Source organism: Dermacentor andersoni, chromosome 5 (assembly GCF_023375885.2).
Source record: "Dermacentor andersoni chromosome 5, qqDerAnde1_hic_scaffold, whole genome shotgun sequence".
Classification (NCBI taxonomy): Eukaryota; Metazoa; Arthropoda; class Arachnida; order Ixodida; family Ixodidae; genus Dermacentor; species Dermacentor andersoni.
Genome location: NC_092818.1, coordinates 68,971,372 through 68,988,795, shown reverse-complemented (window position 1 = coordinate 68,988,795; position 17,424 = coordinate 68,971,372). Strand labels below are relative to the sequence as shown.

General features: G+C 46.1%; 1 protein-coding gene across 1 annotated transcript in view; it reads left to right on the top strand.

Annotated features, from left to right (window-relative positions):
- Tbcd (tubulin folding cofactor D) overlaps positions 1 to 17,424 on the top strand; it is a 92,153-nt gene that overhangs the window by 66,013 nt on the left and 8,716 nt on the right. The window contains exons 12-15 of the mRNA XM_050178041.3: positions 254 to 540; positions 10,073 to 10,224; positions 11,086 to 11,281; positions 16,768 to 17,006. Of these exons, the coding sequence (XP_050033998.2) occupies positions 254 to 540; positions 10,073 to 10,224; positions 11,086 to 11,281; positions 16,768 to 17,006 (874 nt within the window). The remainder of the gene's footprint in view (positions 1 to 253; positions 541 to 10,072; positions 10,225 to 11,085; positions 11,282 to 16,767; positions 17,007 to 17,424) is intronic.

Sequence of the window (17,424 nt, the reverse complement as noted above, 5' to 3'; positions counted from 1 at the left end):
GTTTCTACCAGAAAGCTCACCTTGGTGCATAGCGTTCGCAGCCAGCATTACATAAGCTGCAGTTGCCGGGATTCATGAAAAGCAGTAAGGGGTCTTTCAACGCTATCGCGTTCCACTCTTAAAGGCGAATCTTAAGCATCCTCTAAATTTCTGTTGCTAGCTTTTCAAAATGCACACGCTCATATTTCAAACATAAGATTTTTTTATGAGTGGTTGCAGCTGGTTTTTAAGACATCTTGCATTCCTATTTCAGGATCCCTGCCAAGCTTTGTTTACAGGAAGTACTTCCAAGTGATCCTTCGTGGAGTTACGGCCAGAGCGACAGCAGAGGGCCGGGAGTATTCGGACTCAAAAACTGAGGCGGTGCTTTCCCTGGCACGTTTTTGCATCTCGGTTGGTGTCGAGGAAGGAGGCGTGTCGCCGTCCCAGATTGAAACCATACTCAACATCCTAATCCAAGGAATGGATGACTACACGCACTGCCCAAAACGAGGAGATGCGGGAGCCAACGTCAGGAAAGCCTGCATGACGTCATTTAAGGTCTGTCGAGGCTTTTGACACGGTGATCACCACTGTGCACGCGTGTGTGCATGGGTCCAAATCAAGCGTGAATAGTGCCAGCTCAGATAGCTATAGAAAAGTTTGCAGTTTGTGGTTTATGTATGCTGATCCCTTTGATGCGTTGTTTTTCTTGGTGTTAACAGAACCAGCGAAGAGATGCTGATTTTTCTCATTCTCGTCACTCATCTTAACATTTTATGTGTAGTGTCAGCAGCTAGCCATTACCCTGACTCGCACAAAGTTAGTACTCCGTGAAGATTTTGAAAAGGAAAGAGTGTGGGTATTGCATGAACTATTACAAACATACAAAACCAGCGGACAACAAATCCAAGGAAAGCCTAGGTGAAACGAACTATGGTTTTTGGATAAAATATATAATTAATTATCAGACAACGAAGACGAGGAAAGCGTAGATTAAACAAACCATGTTTTTTGGGTAAAGCTTAGAATTATTGTTAAATATAAAACTTTGTGGCAAGCTTCATTATATAATTATAGAAAAAGAAAATGGAAGTGGGAAAAAAACACGGCTTGCTGCTGGTGGGAGCTGAAGTCACAAACTCCGCAGGGCACATGTGATGTACTGCCAAGTACTACTGTAGTGGGCGTATCTTTGTCTACTCTTTTCACTACTTGTGTAGTTCATTTAGAAGACTGGGGAAGCCTACTACGAACCCCATACAGTCGACTTCCGTTAATTTGGCCCTGATGGGACCAACGAAACTTATCGCATTATGCGGCAGGTCAAATTTAACAAGATGCCGAAAAAAAGACTGAAACACGCTGCCAATCATTTGGCAGTGGTATTTGCCCAATTCTGACATGCCCCCAAATCAAACGTGCACCAAGTTTCCATGTGTTCAAAGTAGAAAGATAACGTAGAAATGACATTAAAGCTCCTAAACAAAGTAGAAAGCTAATGTGCAACTGACTTTTTAGCAAAGAACATAAGCAAGGTGTAATATGCGTTACCCATTGGTGGCCAGTTTCTTAAAGTCAGCTTTGGTGCAATATATTTCTATTATGCGGTAAAGCACACGAACTCTGCAAAAGCGATTTTGGTTTTGTATTATATTGCATCGCGCATGCAGCTCCAGCCCAATTTTCTCAAAATCAGAACGTTGCGTATTCAAATTGGCTAACTATCATAGTCGTCCGACATTGTGAACAACAGTTATTGCTTAATAATCTTGCTAGAGCAGGCCAAAAATAGGTGCTTTCGACAGGAGATGTTGTATGTTAAACACATTGACTGTCCCCTAAGCCTCATCGAGACTGACGCTGCCATTAAAGGGGTTATACTTAGGGGTGTGCAAATATTCGAAAATGTCGAATATTATTGAATTTACATTTTTAATATTCGTATTCGATTAGAAAAATAGATATTCGGAAACGTCAGAATATTCGCTTGGATACGAATATTAGAATCAAATCAAATATATCGCTGGCTTTGTGGGAGCAAACACAGTTCTTAGCATTTGTTTCTATCTAATGTAAGAATATTGGGGTGATTTTGTGCTCAATGTTGCAATGCGTTCGTGCTGCTAGCGAAATTATGCCTATAAAGCATGCTTAGCCACTAAACGTTTAAGCTTGTGGAAAAGCCAGCCACTCAATAGCAAGGGGCATGGGTTTGCGGACAGCGAGGGTGCACTTTTTTTTTTCCTTTTGCAGCGCCACCCCCAATTCTGAGCTTATTGCTTGGCAGCAAGTGCGATGAGTGACAACTGGCACAGGGTTGAATGCCTCCGACTTTACGGGAATTTAATGGCATAGGCTGATGGGGACAGCTAGTGGGAATTACTAAATTTCCCATGTTAACAGGAGCCAAATAAACAATGTTATTGTATAATGGCTAACTAGTCTATTTTTCTAATATTGACAATGCGATTGCAATGTTCCAACATAACAAATTAACCCAACTTGTTAATAAATGGATGTGCATATCATTATTCTATGTTCGATTCAATATTCGAAGCTGAATGTTCCTGTTATATTCGTATTTGAAAATTTTGATATTCGCACACCTCTACCTATAGTTGCAGTCGCCATACGGGTCAAGCACGTGTGTGCTGACTGGTAAAGTTCAAATTATTCAGTCAAGGATAATTTCAGGATCGAAATAACCAAAGTTTGCACCCATATAAATGCTTGGGCACAGACAGGACCTTCGGTTGGGTGCGAATTAACCGGAAAATTGAATTAACTGGAGTCGAATTAACGAAAGTCTGCTGTATAATGCATGAAAATAGGGAGAAAATGCCAGCTCTGTACTTAGTATGTTCAAAGCTCACAATTTTGCCAAGCTATGCAGTAGAACCTTCTTGATATGTACAATTTCTTGGCACCAACATTAGTGATTGAGAGCACAAAAAATGATCCAATAGAGTTGCACTTACTTTTACCGGTTCATGCGTTCCTGGAAAACACAACGCTTAGGCACTGACATTGACTACATCGCTAAACCACAATCGTATGATAGGATTTCTGGCCGCTAGATCCTATGTAAACAAGAAAATGCACAGGGTACACACGATTGAGAATAGTGTATAGCAGCCCGCCGCAGCAACTTCACCACAATATTCACTCGCCCATCTCACGTGAAAACGCCAACATGCACTCAGTTTCCTATTCCGGTACCAGCAATTCTTCTCCGGCATAATTGCATACCGCATTCACAGCTATCGCCCCCAACTGTATTGCGATAAGCATCTTCAGCTATCTGTTTCACAGCGCGTGGAGTATGGTGCCGTTGGTAGCGTACTGCACACTTTTAGTAGGCGATGAACCAAATGTACTGCCGTTGCCTGCTGTGGGCGGCACGATGTGAGTGCAACATTTCACTTCATTGGCATCCAGCATCGCCCACCAGCTCAACTTCATTTCAGTTTCCTGTTGTAGTCTTAAGACACTGTGCAATGGGAAAACAACAAAACCTCTTGCAACAAAGCACCACCAGCTCGACGAGTGTCTCATGCCTCATGTGCAACAATTCGCACAACGCTTCACATTACGTAGATGTCAACTACAGTTGAGTTGGTCAGATTTTTTAGTCGCTTCGGATCATACATTTCTTTGGTTAGTACGTTATTTCTCGCTTCTTTTTCCAAAATATATGAACGAGGTTCTACTGTACATAAAGGGTAGGCCCAAATTACGTTGAGAAGCTTTGGGGACTACACACACATACCCAGCACAAAAGTGTTTATTGACACTGAATGGTTATTGTGAATTTTACTTGTATATCAACACATTAGATTCAAATCCACACACAATGAGTACCGTATAAACCAGAATATATTTCGACCCCTGACCTTGACTTGGCCAGACAGTGGCTCATAATGTGCTAAAGACTGCTATAGAAAACGAGAAACGACCTTGGCTGTTTGTTTTCTTTTAAAAAAATCTTGGCTTATATTCAGGTTTATATCTGGTAATTATTCCTTGAAAACTAATAAGGTGTTGTGTCCCATATAGCTCACAACTGTACAATGAACCACAAAATTTTATGGACTCGGAATCAGACCACGGAATCTAAAAACAAAGCTGAATATCTCCTGGTGTTAACAGTTCAATTAGATGGGGACACAAGACAAGAAAACGACACCACGAGTGCTGCTAATTACGCTGCCAACACCAGGATGGAAAACCAACAACCCCAAGCTGCTGGTCTATTGAATGTCTCTGCAGCCTCACAATGCAGCCTAATGTTCACACTTCCACTACTAGCATATGCAAACAACTTTGTGATGTATGGTTTTACTGACTTACAGTTACAGGCTGCTTGGAAATTGAACATTGTCTGAGATACCGTGGTCCACAAAATTTTGTGGTTCACTGTACATGTATTAAATCTAGCCTAGAAGTGCCAGCCACTGTCATTTGCCACCTTTATGTAGATGTGTAGCCTTCTTTCAACCACAGGTGTTGTGCAGTATGTGATTGACTGGACAATGAACTTGTATGCTTTCCTTGGCTTCATTCTCTCTTGGCTTCTTAAGGTTGCTCTAAAAATAGACCCCCTTGGTTTCCCAAGTTCTTCTCACCCATGAGTTAGTACAGTGCCTTAATATGCTTAATCCGCCTTTTGCGATGCATTGTGGCGCCATCGTGCGGTGGCCATGAGAAACAATTTGGCAGGCACCGTTGCATGTGAGACAAGACCGAAACAATGTGCTCATGCCGTCATATTTTGTCATCGTCAGCTAGCCATGGAGACAGCTGGTGAATGCTTTGTACCCTGAGGTTTCTTCAGCGTGACTAACGGCTGGAAGAAGAGCTTTGGCAACGCTTTACAAGCTCCTCCTTGACCTGAAACCGCTGCACCTGTGGCGTAAAGTGAATAAGTAATAAAACAGTATGAGTACGCACAAAAATGCATGACTCGAATAGGGCACGAGGTGTAGTTCTTAGGGTGAATATCACGTTTCACCACTGCATGTCTTGCTTTATGGTGTGCCATAGTGCTAGGCGTACATACATGCACGGGCAGTGGGGAGGCCAACAGAAAGCAAAGTTGCATGCGTTATTTACCTACATAAGGTGTGTGTACATCTACAAAAGTGCCAAGAAAATGGTCAGAATGACCAAAATTGGTTATACCTCCTGTTTGTGGGGCACCTGACTTCCTCTCAGAAAGTGCCGCGGCACGGACACAGCGGTCGACCGCGTCCTTATTTTGGGCTGGTCCATGTACATAAATAGTGTCGGTATGAAGTGCAGATGTCTGGGCGACAGCGAAGTCGACCCTGAAACGTGTTGGTTACACAATAAAGGCTAAACCCCATGAGAGCGATTTTGTGCGCGACAGCAATGAGTGACGGCTTCAAGCGACGGATCGGGCCGTCGCTAGTCACGTCATGCTAGTTTCGGCGTTTACATTGCTGCCCTCATACCAGCAACACCGGGCAGACGTCTCTCGAAGTCATCGTGCGCATGGGGTACGATTTGTAGGCGACAAGCGAACACGACAGCCATCTCAATCACGTTGCTTGTCGCTGTCACGCGCAAGATCGCTTGCATGGGGTTTATACTTAAGACGTGCCACTCGACTCTAGAAGATGCCGCACAGAAAAATGAGCCTTAGTGCATACCGTACTACATCCTGATTCGCTAAACAAACATAAACGCCTTCTGTAAGTAAATATTATGTTACTTAGTTCCGACAAGAATGACTAAACGACAACTAGCAACGATTGCTAACTAGTACTGTAAGCTACTTTTACAGAGCACGCTGTTTCACACATCAGCCCGGCAGTGCAGGTGAGCTTGGCTCTGACAGAACTACGCTGGCATCACAAGCATTCACTGAGCGTTTATAAAGCTGCAAGTGTGGTCAGTGTGAAGTTGTGAAATGACGGCGTTGTAGCGGTGGACGCACAGAGACGATAGAAAAAAAAAAACACTTCGCGTTTCACTCAAACAGAGCGCGCGAGCTCAGAGGTCATTTGTTTCGCTAGCTTAAACATACATTTGCGTCTTCGTCAAGATTATTTGTATGAGTCAGTAATGAGAAAAACACAGAGGTAAACTGCATCTACCAATACATACCTGTCATAAAGTGCTTCCCGCATAGTCTAGATACTGCTGCTGCTGCCACGGACGCCCTTGCTCATCTTCCTGCTTCACAGCCCTAATCCAGGCTTCATGGTGCTGCCGATCGCATTTTACTGACAGAAATCGAAAAATTCTCGTTGCCCTGCTGGGATAGTCACGGGAGGTGCAGCCGTAAACGAGACACGACACTGCCGTCGTGCCAAATTACAATGGCAATAATGTTCAAAAGGCGTTCCATGAGTGCGGTAGCGAGAATGGAAAGGCTGACAAGTGAGTGAAAGAACATTATTGGAGGTCTGGCGAGGACGCAAACTCGTCGCACACCTGGCTAGTCCCACGTCTTGACTGGCAGGTCTAGCCCACCGGCCTGGTCACGGGCACGCCGGGCAGCCAGGATTTGCCTGTCTAGAGTGGGGCTACGCAGAAGCGAGCCTCACTTCTCCTTGCTGAACTTGTATCTCGACCCGCACTCCCAGAGCATGTGTGCTAGAGTGGAGGTCTGCCCACAGGACAGGCAGGCATCATCGCGATATGCGTAAGGGTAAACCGTGTAGAATGGCAAGACACGGATATGTGCTAGTCTGTAAGAGTCTAAGAGAAACAGCTGGTGCCTTATTCCACTCACAAGTGCAGCGCCTGCCATGGCCGGACTCCACTCACTCGGAGGAGAGAGTCGAGTCTGGCCGTGCGCCTGCCTTGCAAAAGGCACATTGCATTTCAGTTGTGGTTGCCGTTGCAGTAGAATCTCGGTGATATGATCACAGCTCATACGAATTTTGGGGCGATACAAATTTTTCAGTGACCCCTGCCGACGTCCATTAGTCTACAACATGCTAGAGTGCGGTTGTTGCGAACAGATTTTCGCCCCGCACCATTTCACACAAACAGATATCGCCTCACAGACCGCCTCCCGTCTGTCTGCGGAATAGAACAGCATGCGGTCACGCATTGCCAAGCACACATCGGTTTGGCAGGTTGTTAGCGTCACCCACCAGCTGCGCCTTATATAGCCTCTGAAATGGTGCACGTAACGTGCTTAAACATGCGCAATCTCGGAGGCCCTGATGCGCCTTCGTGTGCCTTCGCTGTGAGAGCACAGATGGCGCTGGCTGTGGAGGCTGCCGCCTGCCCACTCGGGGAAGTGACGCTTTTGTATGTGTGTCTTAGGGTGCCGTTATTGTTTCTGCTGCTGCTGTACTCGAAGCCACGCTGTTGTTCATGGTTCAAGCCTGTTTTCTGCATCACAACAAGCTACGTCTCGCAATCGGAAAGCTCTGTTTCTTAAAGAGAAATTGAACATCCTGCAGAAGGTGGACAAGGACCCCAAGAAACAAATATTCACTGACAATTACGATACTCCGTAATGCAAGATTTGAGTGCAGCTCTATACGCACTTTCATTTCGCTATGTATTGGCTGGTGCAGACAGTCTGTCTCATGCGACACATTAGTAATGGAGGAAAGCATTGCAAAACGAGTAACGCCCAAGCACATTGGTAACGGAGAGCACTCTGTGATCATCGAAATCTGATCCGTGGGTCCACCATGTCGGCTTTTATACATGACTCTTCGAAGGTTCCAGTGTAATCACTCGTGCCCACATGGCTTCCAGAAAGTACTACATAATTCTCATTGCACATACAATCAGATTACAAACACTGTGGCGCCATCTCGTAGCCGCGTGCGGCACTCTGCTTTCCTCCTCACCCTTTCGTCATACTCTCCTCCTCTGCTTTCTGCCTCATGCTTTCACTGTAGCCTCCTCCTCCGCTTTCCTCCTCGCGCTCTCTTCGCTATCGCCGACTTTCATCCTCCACTGCACTGCGCATTCACGTTCATCTTTCACTGTGTTCGTTCGCTCAGTTACAAAAAGCAACGCTGACGCTTGCCACAGAAACAGGTGCCTAAGAGCTGCAAAAAGGCAAACCAAGTTGGCGAAGGAGCTAGGCCTTGCAACATCGACATTAAGCACAATTGTTGGGCAATGTGAACACATCATGAAGAATGTGCTTTCCTTCAATATCAATGCGAAGGCGGTGAAGACGGCCCCTCACATTAAGCTAGAAGAAGCTCTGCTAGAGGAAGTTACTGCGACCAACATGAATATCGACAGTGAGGCTTTGAGAAAGAAAGCCGTCGAGATCGCACTCACTTTGTACGTTGATAGATTCCAGGGTTCTGGCGGCTGGCTGCACCGTTTCAAAACTATGTATAGTCTTGTGTACAAAAGCGTCTGTGGTGAAGGCAAAAAAGGTTGACAAGTCAGTCGTGAAGAATTGGCTCTGGACTACACTGCCATCGCTCATTGCAGAATATGAGCATTGAGATGACTTCAGCGTAGATGAGGTACGTCTGTTTTCCAACCTTCAGCCAGAGGAGAGCCTGTGCTTTAACGGTGTAGCATGCTAAGGAGGGAAAGAAAAGCAAGGAGCAATTACCGTTCTCTTTTGCAGCAACACTGACGGGTCTGAGAAATTTACATAGTGGTGGGGAAGTCTCAGAAGCCCCAATGTTTGAAGCGGGAGGTTTATCTGCCTTGCTTCAATCACGCTAACAAAAAGGCGTAAATGACAACAGCCCTGTTCGAAGAGTTCATCTCGCTCCTTGACAGAAGAATGGGAAACAAGAACAAAAAAATTGTCTTGATACTTGATCAGTGTGCTGCACACCCGAAGCAAGGGAAGCTTCAAAACGTCAAGCTTGTATTTTTGCCCACAAACACAACCATGCACCTACAGCCGCTTGACGCTGGAGTCAAAGAATGCGAAGCATTATTCTATAGAATTTCTCGTGTGCTGCCTTCTTCCCAAAATTGATCGCAAGGATGGCGACTTGCTAGTAAGCCTGCTGGACACTCTTCACTCTATAGACAGAACTTGGGGCCGAGTCACGCCAGTTATGATAGCCAACTGTTTCAATAAGTGCGGCTTCTTCAGGAGTCAACAGAGGTGCCCTCAGAGCCAGAGGACCCAAAAATCGAGGACTGGGACCAGCCTGGTGCCAGGCGCTCTGTGGATAATTTTATCACTGCGGACGACAACCTTGCTACTTGTGGTTTGCACATGTCCGAGGCTGCAAATTCCAGTGATGATGAAAGCGATGAAAGTGCCGAGGGCAACAATGAGCAGCCACCTGTCGCGTGCTATGCCACGGATGAGTTCAGCGACGACATGTGCGCCCATTTTTATTGATATGGAAATTGTCTGCTGGGTAGCATGACGGAAGAGAAGAAACAGAAAGACATCAGGGATTTTACCTGCCGCAAATAAAATTTTCAGAGCACAGATTTTAGGTGCCCATTTCTGTGGCGAGCAGTCGACGTCAGCCTAACCCAGTGAACGAGCACAGCGAAGGATGAAAGAGCGAACATGGAATGCGGCAAGGGGATAAAACATGCAAGAAGGAAAGCGGAGGAGGGTATGGCGAAAGCGTGAGAAGAAAAGCTAGTGCAGCGACTATGGCTACAAGATGGCGCCAGAGTAGCACGCATCGTCTGGGAGGTCTGTCTGCGGCAGTTGCTGTGAATCGCTGCTGTGCCTCTTGTGATCTCCAGATTAGGGAGGCAGTCGCACCACACTTCGCTCCGTCTGCAACGTGCCGCATGCGACAGATTGTCTGCGCCAGCCTATATATCGCAAAATGAAAACATGTACAGAGCTGCTCTCAAATTTCACATTAGGGAGTATCATAATTGTCAATTAATTTTTGCTTTTTCACTTTAGGGAGTATTGTAATTGTCAATGAATTTTTGCTTTCAATGTGCTTTTTGCTTCTCTAAATAAAAAATTTGTTGCTGTGAGTTGTGTTAATTTAGCTTGCCAGTTTTCAATGTTATTCGGTGATATGAATTTCTGATGATGCGAAAATTCTTCGTGACCCCATGAGATTCATATCGCCGAGGTCCCACGGTACTTCTATTTTGAATACGGTTAAATGTTTAATTATCCGCACTGCAGGACCTCATCTGCTACCTTGCATCGGTACAGCCCAGTGCCATTCCCGAGGCACAGGTGTCGTCAATGATGTGTGCCTTAGCCCAACAGAGCGTGGAGCCTGTGGATAATGTGTGCCGCCTGGCGATAACAACTTTCATTGAGCTGCTGTACAAGTAAGAGTTTGCTTTGGACTAATCCATTATGTCAACATTTTACTCAAGCATGCTCAGATTGCTGGCTTAAAAGGCACTCAAAAAAGCCCTCTCCACACCCCTATGCGGGTTGCAGGAGGAGCGTCCGGCACCGCTAACAGATTTACTCATTAACAGTTCTGTTCTTCACTGAAGTATGCAATGAAACAACGAACGCTCCTTAAATGTTCTCACTGCAACAAATGTATGCATTCATGTGCATTGTTCCTGTAGTAAAGCAAATATCTTTGTAAAAGCATTCAGCTACCACTTACATAGACACTCATTGTCAGTGGTTTGTGCACATTTTCTCTCTCTCTCTCTTTTTCTTGCATGCAGCGTCTGTTGCCACCACAACGTTCACTCAATTCTTGTGCTCTAAATTGCAACGTGCTCCCTGATTTTCATACTTACCAAAAAACAAAGCAAATATCCTTGATTGTTTTATTGTTCTCTCATTACATCTTTGTGGTAAGAGCAAGAAATTGTGACTTGTTTTTACTTGAAAAAATAAAATTTATGCACCCGAGCCACAGTGGACCGGGCATTACTCACTGGACACCACCCACAGTGATTTCAATTTATGGCAAGCTTCAAACACTTGCAGTTCATCAATGCATGGCATTCAAGATTGGAAGGTGGGGTTCCAGATGGGGGGACGGGATTTGGACACCACCTGTCCCAGTTTAAGTTGCGTACTCCATTCTAACGCATGTGTCATATTTCAGTGAATTTTTCAGGGAAAGAAGTGCATGTTAATATTGATCACAAATATGCTACGTAACAAAATGCACTATCTTTTGCGTACTAGGGCACTCCATTTTATTCTTTCAATCAACGCAGCACCCCAGAGATTCCATACATCCCACACCGAGAGGAAGCCTGCAAGATCCTGCCTGAAAACCTGGGGAGCCTTATCAACCTTCGGCATTCCAATGAGACGTTCCCCTACTGGAGCCAGCTGCTGGCGCTCGACTCGTACCGTGAACCCCTGCTTAAGGGATTTCTCGTCAGTGTGGGCGGCATGTCTGAGAACTTTGTAAGCTGTGCTGTTCTAGCCATTCACTTTGATCGTATTCAGAGCACAACACATGAAAAAAATAAAGGACAGGCAGCTAGTGAAAGAGCCCTGACTTCCAACTGTAATTTAATTTTCGTGGATAAGTGAAATATATATTATATGCATGCTGTAGACGCTCAGTATACAAAACTTCAAGGGACCGAAGAAATCAGTTCCATTTAACAGCAGTTCTGTTTACTGGGAAATATGTGCAAAGGTACAGCATTTTGTGCATACACCCTCTTAACCCTTTGAGGGTCGAATTATTTGGAAAAAAACTTCCCAGGTAGTCAAATTACTTTATTGCAGATCTTGAATGTACAAAATGTATAAAGTCGGGAATAAATAGTAAAAAAAAAATTTGGAGCATTATTTTGGTGTCGGCATCACTGAGAACTACAAAATGTTCAATAGTACTTCAGAGTGTGGTACTCCTTGAAACACGGTTCTATGCACAGCGCCTTATCGCAGTCTGCACACCTAAAATGCGTGTCTGTTCTCCTTTTGGAGCGACAAGTTGTGTTGGCGCACACATGACATCTTCTCTGCGTTGGGCTGCCTTGGGCAGAGGTCTGAGGCACCCTCTCGCGTTAGCGTGTTGGCGCTGAGAGCGAGAATACCTCGTAAACGGCGCTGAAAAACAAGCTAAGAGCAGCGCCAATCAAGATAGAAATCAACTTCCAACGCCGCTGCAAGAGAGTGCCGACAAAGAGAAAAATGACGTTTCGCGCGCCTCTGTTGCGATCACACAGCGAAACCAAAACCGCAAAAGGGGTGTTGCCGCAGTCTGCGCGATGCACTAAAGCTAGAAATCAGTTACGTTTATCTCCCCAAGAAGGTAGCACAAATGTGAAACGCTTCTTGTAAGTCCTAAGATGTGGCAGCACCTCCTAGTGAGCGCGCATCGTCATTATGGCGCAAAATTTCAAACGGAGGGTCGAAACCGTACGGCAAAGACCTTGCAGGACAGAAAACCGCCGCCGTACATGTATGGCAAAAATCTTCAAAGGGTTAATAGCATTTTAGGGAACTCAAAACACTAGAAGCTGAATGCAGCTGATAGCTTTTCAACAAAACACAGGAAATCACAAAAGGCTTTGGCACAGCATATTATGCATGTACTTGCCGCTGTGCATTAAAAAATGTATCAATTATCGGTTGCTTGAGTCCTTGCAACTGCATTTTCAGGATTGCTTTGCCCATGGAACACAAGCTTTGCAAGAACATTTCATATCTTGGTTCTTTCTAAAAAAACACAATTATTGAAAGCCTGCATATCTAGTTCTGTTCCTTGAAATGGGGTAGCTGCTTCTGTGGTAGCTTGACATGCCTCCTCTGGGTCGTCCTCTTCTTCTTCATTGCATACCTTTGCAGCAATGCTTTCCACTGTGTTTTCAGGGCAAGTTGCAACATCACTCTATACGTGCACATGCTCGCCAAAGTCCAGTGGAATTTCCCTCGATGCACACTGATCTAATAGGTCCTGCTTCTCAGTGGCATCCTCTTCACTATCATACTCAGGCAAATCCTGCATGTCAGAAGTCTGGCCATCTGAGGAAAATCCTGCACACCTGAAGCAATTTGCTACCGTGCTTGCCGTCAGTTGCCTCCAGGCATCAGCAGTGAGGTGAATGGCACCAAGAATGTCCACCTTGTATTCTTTCTCCTGGCTCATACATACCGGCATCCTCTGCAGGAAACTCTTGCGGAAGCTGGCTTTGAGGGCTTGGATAACTCCTTGATCCATGGGCTGTAACATTGTTTTGGTATTAGTAGGTAGGAACTCTAACTGAATCGACTTCAGTCCCGTTACAGTTCCATGACCAGGGCAGTTGTCAACAAGGAAAAGGACTTTCCTTTTCTGCCGCAAAAATCGCGCATCCTTGATGTGAAGCCACTTGCTAAAGAGAGCCTGCGTCATCCATGCTTTTGTGTTCGACTCATAGGCTAAAGGAAAGGTTGTTATTCCCTTAAAACAGCGGGGATCTTTTGACTTTCCGATCACTAGAAACTTCAGCTTGTCTCCGCCCGACATGTCGGCACCTACAAGAACAGTTACCCTCTCATTGCCAAGTTTGCCACCCGTGCATCACTCACCTTTAAAAGTGAGACACTTCAATGGCAGCAGCTTAAAAAAAATTTGCCATTTCATCCACATTGTAGATATTGTAGATATTGTTACGGCCTTGAAGTGACTTAGGATCTCCGGAAGCCGTTGTGCCCGCCAGTCCTGGCATGCAGTAGCATCAGCTGCTGCAGCTTCCCCTGAAATGGCAAGGAAAACGAGGCTATTTCTCTATTTGAACCTCGTCAACCTGCTCTCGCTGCACAAGAAGTCTTTTATTCCCAGCTGAATAACAAATTCTTCTGCCTTGGCATAGATTAACGGTCCATTGATGGGGATGTTTTGGCTCCGGGCTGTCCTCAACCACAACACCAGGCTCTTTGCCAGCTCCTCATGGTCGCCGTGCCGTAGCCTTCTCCTTCAAGGCCCAAATTCCGAACTTTCGAAGGCATCCCGTAACTTCTCTTTGTCGTGCAGAATCCTTGTCAAGCTGCTTTTTGGAACCCCGTGTTTCATCACAAGTGCCGACTTCATGTAACAGCCGCTTTCGAAGCCAACAATAATATACATTTTCTTTTCTAAAGTAAGCACATAGCGTGCATGCTTCTGTGCCACCATGGAAACAGTAGAGGCCAGGCCTCGTAACTTCGCCGACATTCACCAGCCACCAAAGTGAGAAGACGCCGACGTGGCAACGAAGCACAGAATAGGGCCACCACGGCACGAACGAAGCTTGTGAAGATGGGGACTTGTAACTTCGCAGACTTGCACTGGCCACACCGAAGTTACGACGATGGGAACTGGACCACTAAGACAAGGGCTGCACTACTGACGAGGCTAGAAAAAATAACTATGGGAATGGAGCATAGCAGGAACCGAAAAAAACTTATTACCATGGTCGGGGGTCGTACAAGAAGTTGACGAATACAACTTATTTAACCCTTTCACTGTCGGACCTTTCTGGCCATGACGCACCCCCAGTGTCGGCTTGGTTTCAGGGAACGAGCATAACAGGGAATGAACATAGCAATTTATTTTTGATTAAGATTGGTATACAAATAGCATAGTCAATGCAATATGCACATTTCAGTGTTCTGCAGCTGTTGTTAGTAAACATCATCATCATCATCAGCCTGACTATAAAATCCGTTCAACATCCGAATCTGACGATGCGGAACCCTCTTCCTCGCATGCGACTGTGTCCGAGTCCGAATCCGAGCTCGGCTCGTATTCTGAATCGGAATTGAGCCACCGCTCCAATGAGCAGATGAAGGTCCCGCGCGCTCAGCCATCTGAAAGTAACCGCGCGCAGGGAGGATGCGCTTTCAGTCGCCTGCACAACGGAGAGAATCGGGACGTTGCGTGATCAAGAAGACAGAGGGAGATAGAAAAAGGCTAAAACAAAGTTCGAAGGGCTTTACGTTTACTGCTGCAAGTCGGAAGTGAGGGTGCGGCGAGAGAGCGAAAGCAGCAATCGAGTCACACTTTTCGGAGAGGCAACGGCACGTGCGCCTGAACCTAATGCGCCGTAGCAGGCACACCAACAGAAGAAAAATAAAAACCTTCAAACCAGCGGAGATGGCAGAACAACCCTTGAACCCATAACCACACGCGCGCGACGCATGATCCAGCGAACACGGAGCCACCGCGCCACTCAGCAAAGAGAAAGTGGGGAGTGGCAGTCGCACCGTACTCTTCAATACATGGACTAACACAGGTCGGGGCGAATATACGAACTTGTAGAAAGAGTCAACAGATGGCGTGGCCAATCCAGGAGCGGCAGCTTTGCGTTCGGCGCGAAATTTTGAACGCACGATAGAGAACGTACCGGTACGTCAGTGACACTGTGGGGGGGAAGCGCGGTGACGTACCGGTACGTCCGTGACAGTGAAAGGGTTAAAACAGTTCTAGTTCCATCTTCAGTTCCGTTTACATGGTGATGTGGAAATTTTCGTTCCAATTACCAGAAGTTTTGTTTTTACATTATCGAAGTGCAAAACCAACCAACTTCGTGCCCTTCTGTGTACTTTACAAACAAGGCCAATTTTTAACAGTATTGCACGACCATCGACCCGCGTGTTTGTCAGCACCTTATCATCACGGCACAGAGCGGCGAAATAGCGAAAGTAAGCGCACGTGTACACATGCGTGTATCTCATTTGTTTCGCCGCTCAGCGCCGTTAATAAGGTGCTGACAAGCACGCGGGTTGATGGTCACATGATACTGTTAAAAATTGGCCGGGTGCACATGCGAGCAGCGTTTAAAGAAATACTGTCACTATTGTGCATGAGTTGCATTTGTTTCAAGGTAAGGGTGTCTTTCGGTACTTTTGCCATTGAAAAAGATTTTTTCATTTTTAGAATTCGTTAGTTAGGGGATCGACCTATATTCCGGTCCGACCTATAGTTCGGTTTTTACGGTATTGCGATAAGCATCTTCGCCTATGCGTTTTACAGCGCATTGTGCATGGTGCCATTGGTAGCGTACTGCATGCTTTTAGTAGGCAATAATCCAAATGCGCTACCGTTCCCTGCTGCAGTCGCCACAATGTGGGCATCACGTTTCGCTTCGGAGGCATCCGGCGTCGCCCACCAGCTCGACTCGTTTCGGTTTCCCATCGCCTTCTTAAAACACCGCACATTAACAAAACAACAAAATGTGTCTTGGGCCCCTGGAGCGACACCAACTCAGTGCGTGTTGGTGTCTTTGCATCACATAGATGTCAATAATAGTTGAGTCTGTCGAATTTTTTTAGTTACTTCAGATCGTGCATTTTCCCAGTTTCTCAGTCACAAATGCACTGGGTATCTGCCGCTTTTCAACGAAGACCATTCACGCCAACACTCGGCGAGCTGTGCCGTGAATGCAATGGCTACGTGCCACTCTTCAGCAAACCTCTCACTAACTTTGGTCACTGAGGGTGTGCGGCCAGTGAGGGAACCATCCTCAGCATTCGCAGGCACTGGCACCCCATGCTTGTGGATTCAAAGGCTACTCGTGGACTTCTCAACCGTGCCACTAGATGGTGCAGTGTGTCCAGAAAGAAGCGCCAGAGAGAGGAGCCCCATGACGTGTTTCTCAGCGTTCTCACACACCAGCGCACCATGAATGTTGGAGGCCACATGCAGGCTTCACGGCGGCAGCACTAGATGGTGCCGAGTGTTGTTAGGGAAGTGCAAAGGAGGAGTCCCGCTACAGCGTGCCTCATACATAACTCATTTGGGTGGTGGCACTAGGTTGTGTCACTATATTGATCCAGTGCTAAACGCATTGCAGTCAACGGTCGTCGTGGAATGGGTTCTGCAGAATTTTTCTGTTGCCACTGTACTAGGATTGCAACTCTGGAAATTTTGGGCGTGAAACCCCATTGACCTTCATACTTTTTTTTTATTATTTCAGTTCATCACTGGCAAGAAAGCGCTGCTGTCGTTCCTCAGCACGGCCAAACAAGACCGCACCCTTGAAGAGTCTGTGTATGGATTCTTGGCCAGACTCCTCAGTGACGAAGCATTCGTGAACAGGGCTCTGCCCAAGTACCTCAAAGCCCTGGACCACCTTGCAGTTTCTGGTGCCTTCACCGGGGTTCCCCCCGAATTTGTCGAAGTGGTTCAGCAGGATGCTTGGCTTAAAACATACAGGTTTGTAATGAACAGGCTTATGTTCTAAAGCGAGTTGGATACAGTTTCCGGTCCTATATACCCAAGGTCATCTGTAAGGAACTTGAATGAACTTCGCTGGTGTTTGCTACAGAATGATTTTTTATCTACAGTGGAGATAAGAAGCAAGCAAGGAATCCATTTATTGGAAACAACTATGTGCGTATGCTGTAATTTTGCCCGTGCCTTGAACCATTTCTGATCGCCACTAAGAAAACAGTACTCGATGCTTGAGATGGTGTTGACCTGCTCCTGTGCAATGCCCTCAATATCTGCACAGTATCGGTGCAGCATGTCTGCCATAGAAAGTGTCCCATTAGTCGGGCGAGGCGGCTCCTCACACTCAAGAGCATGATGGCGCTTGGAGTGGACGCACCTAGTTCGATATACTCAGTGGCTT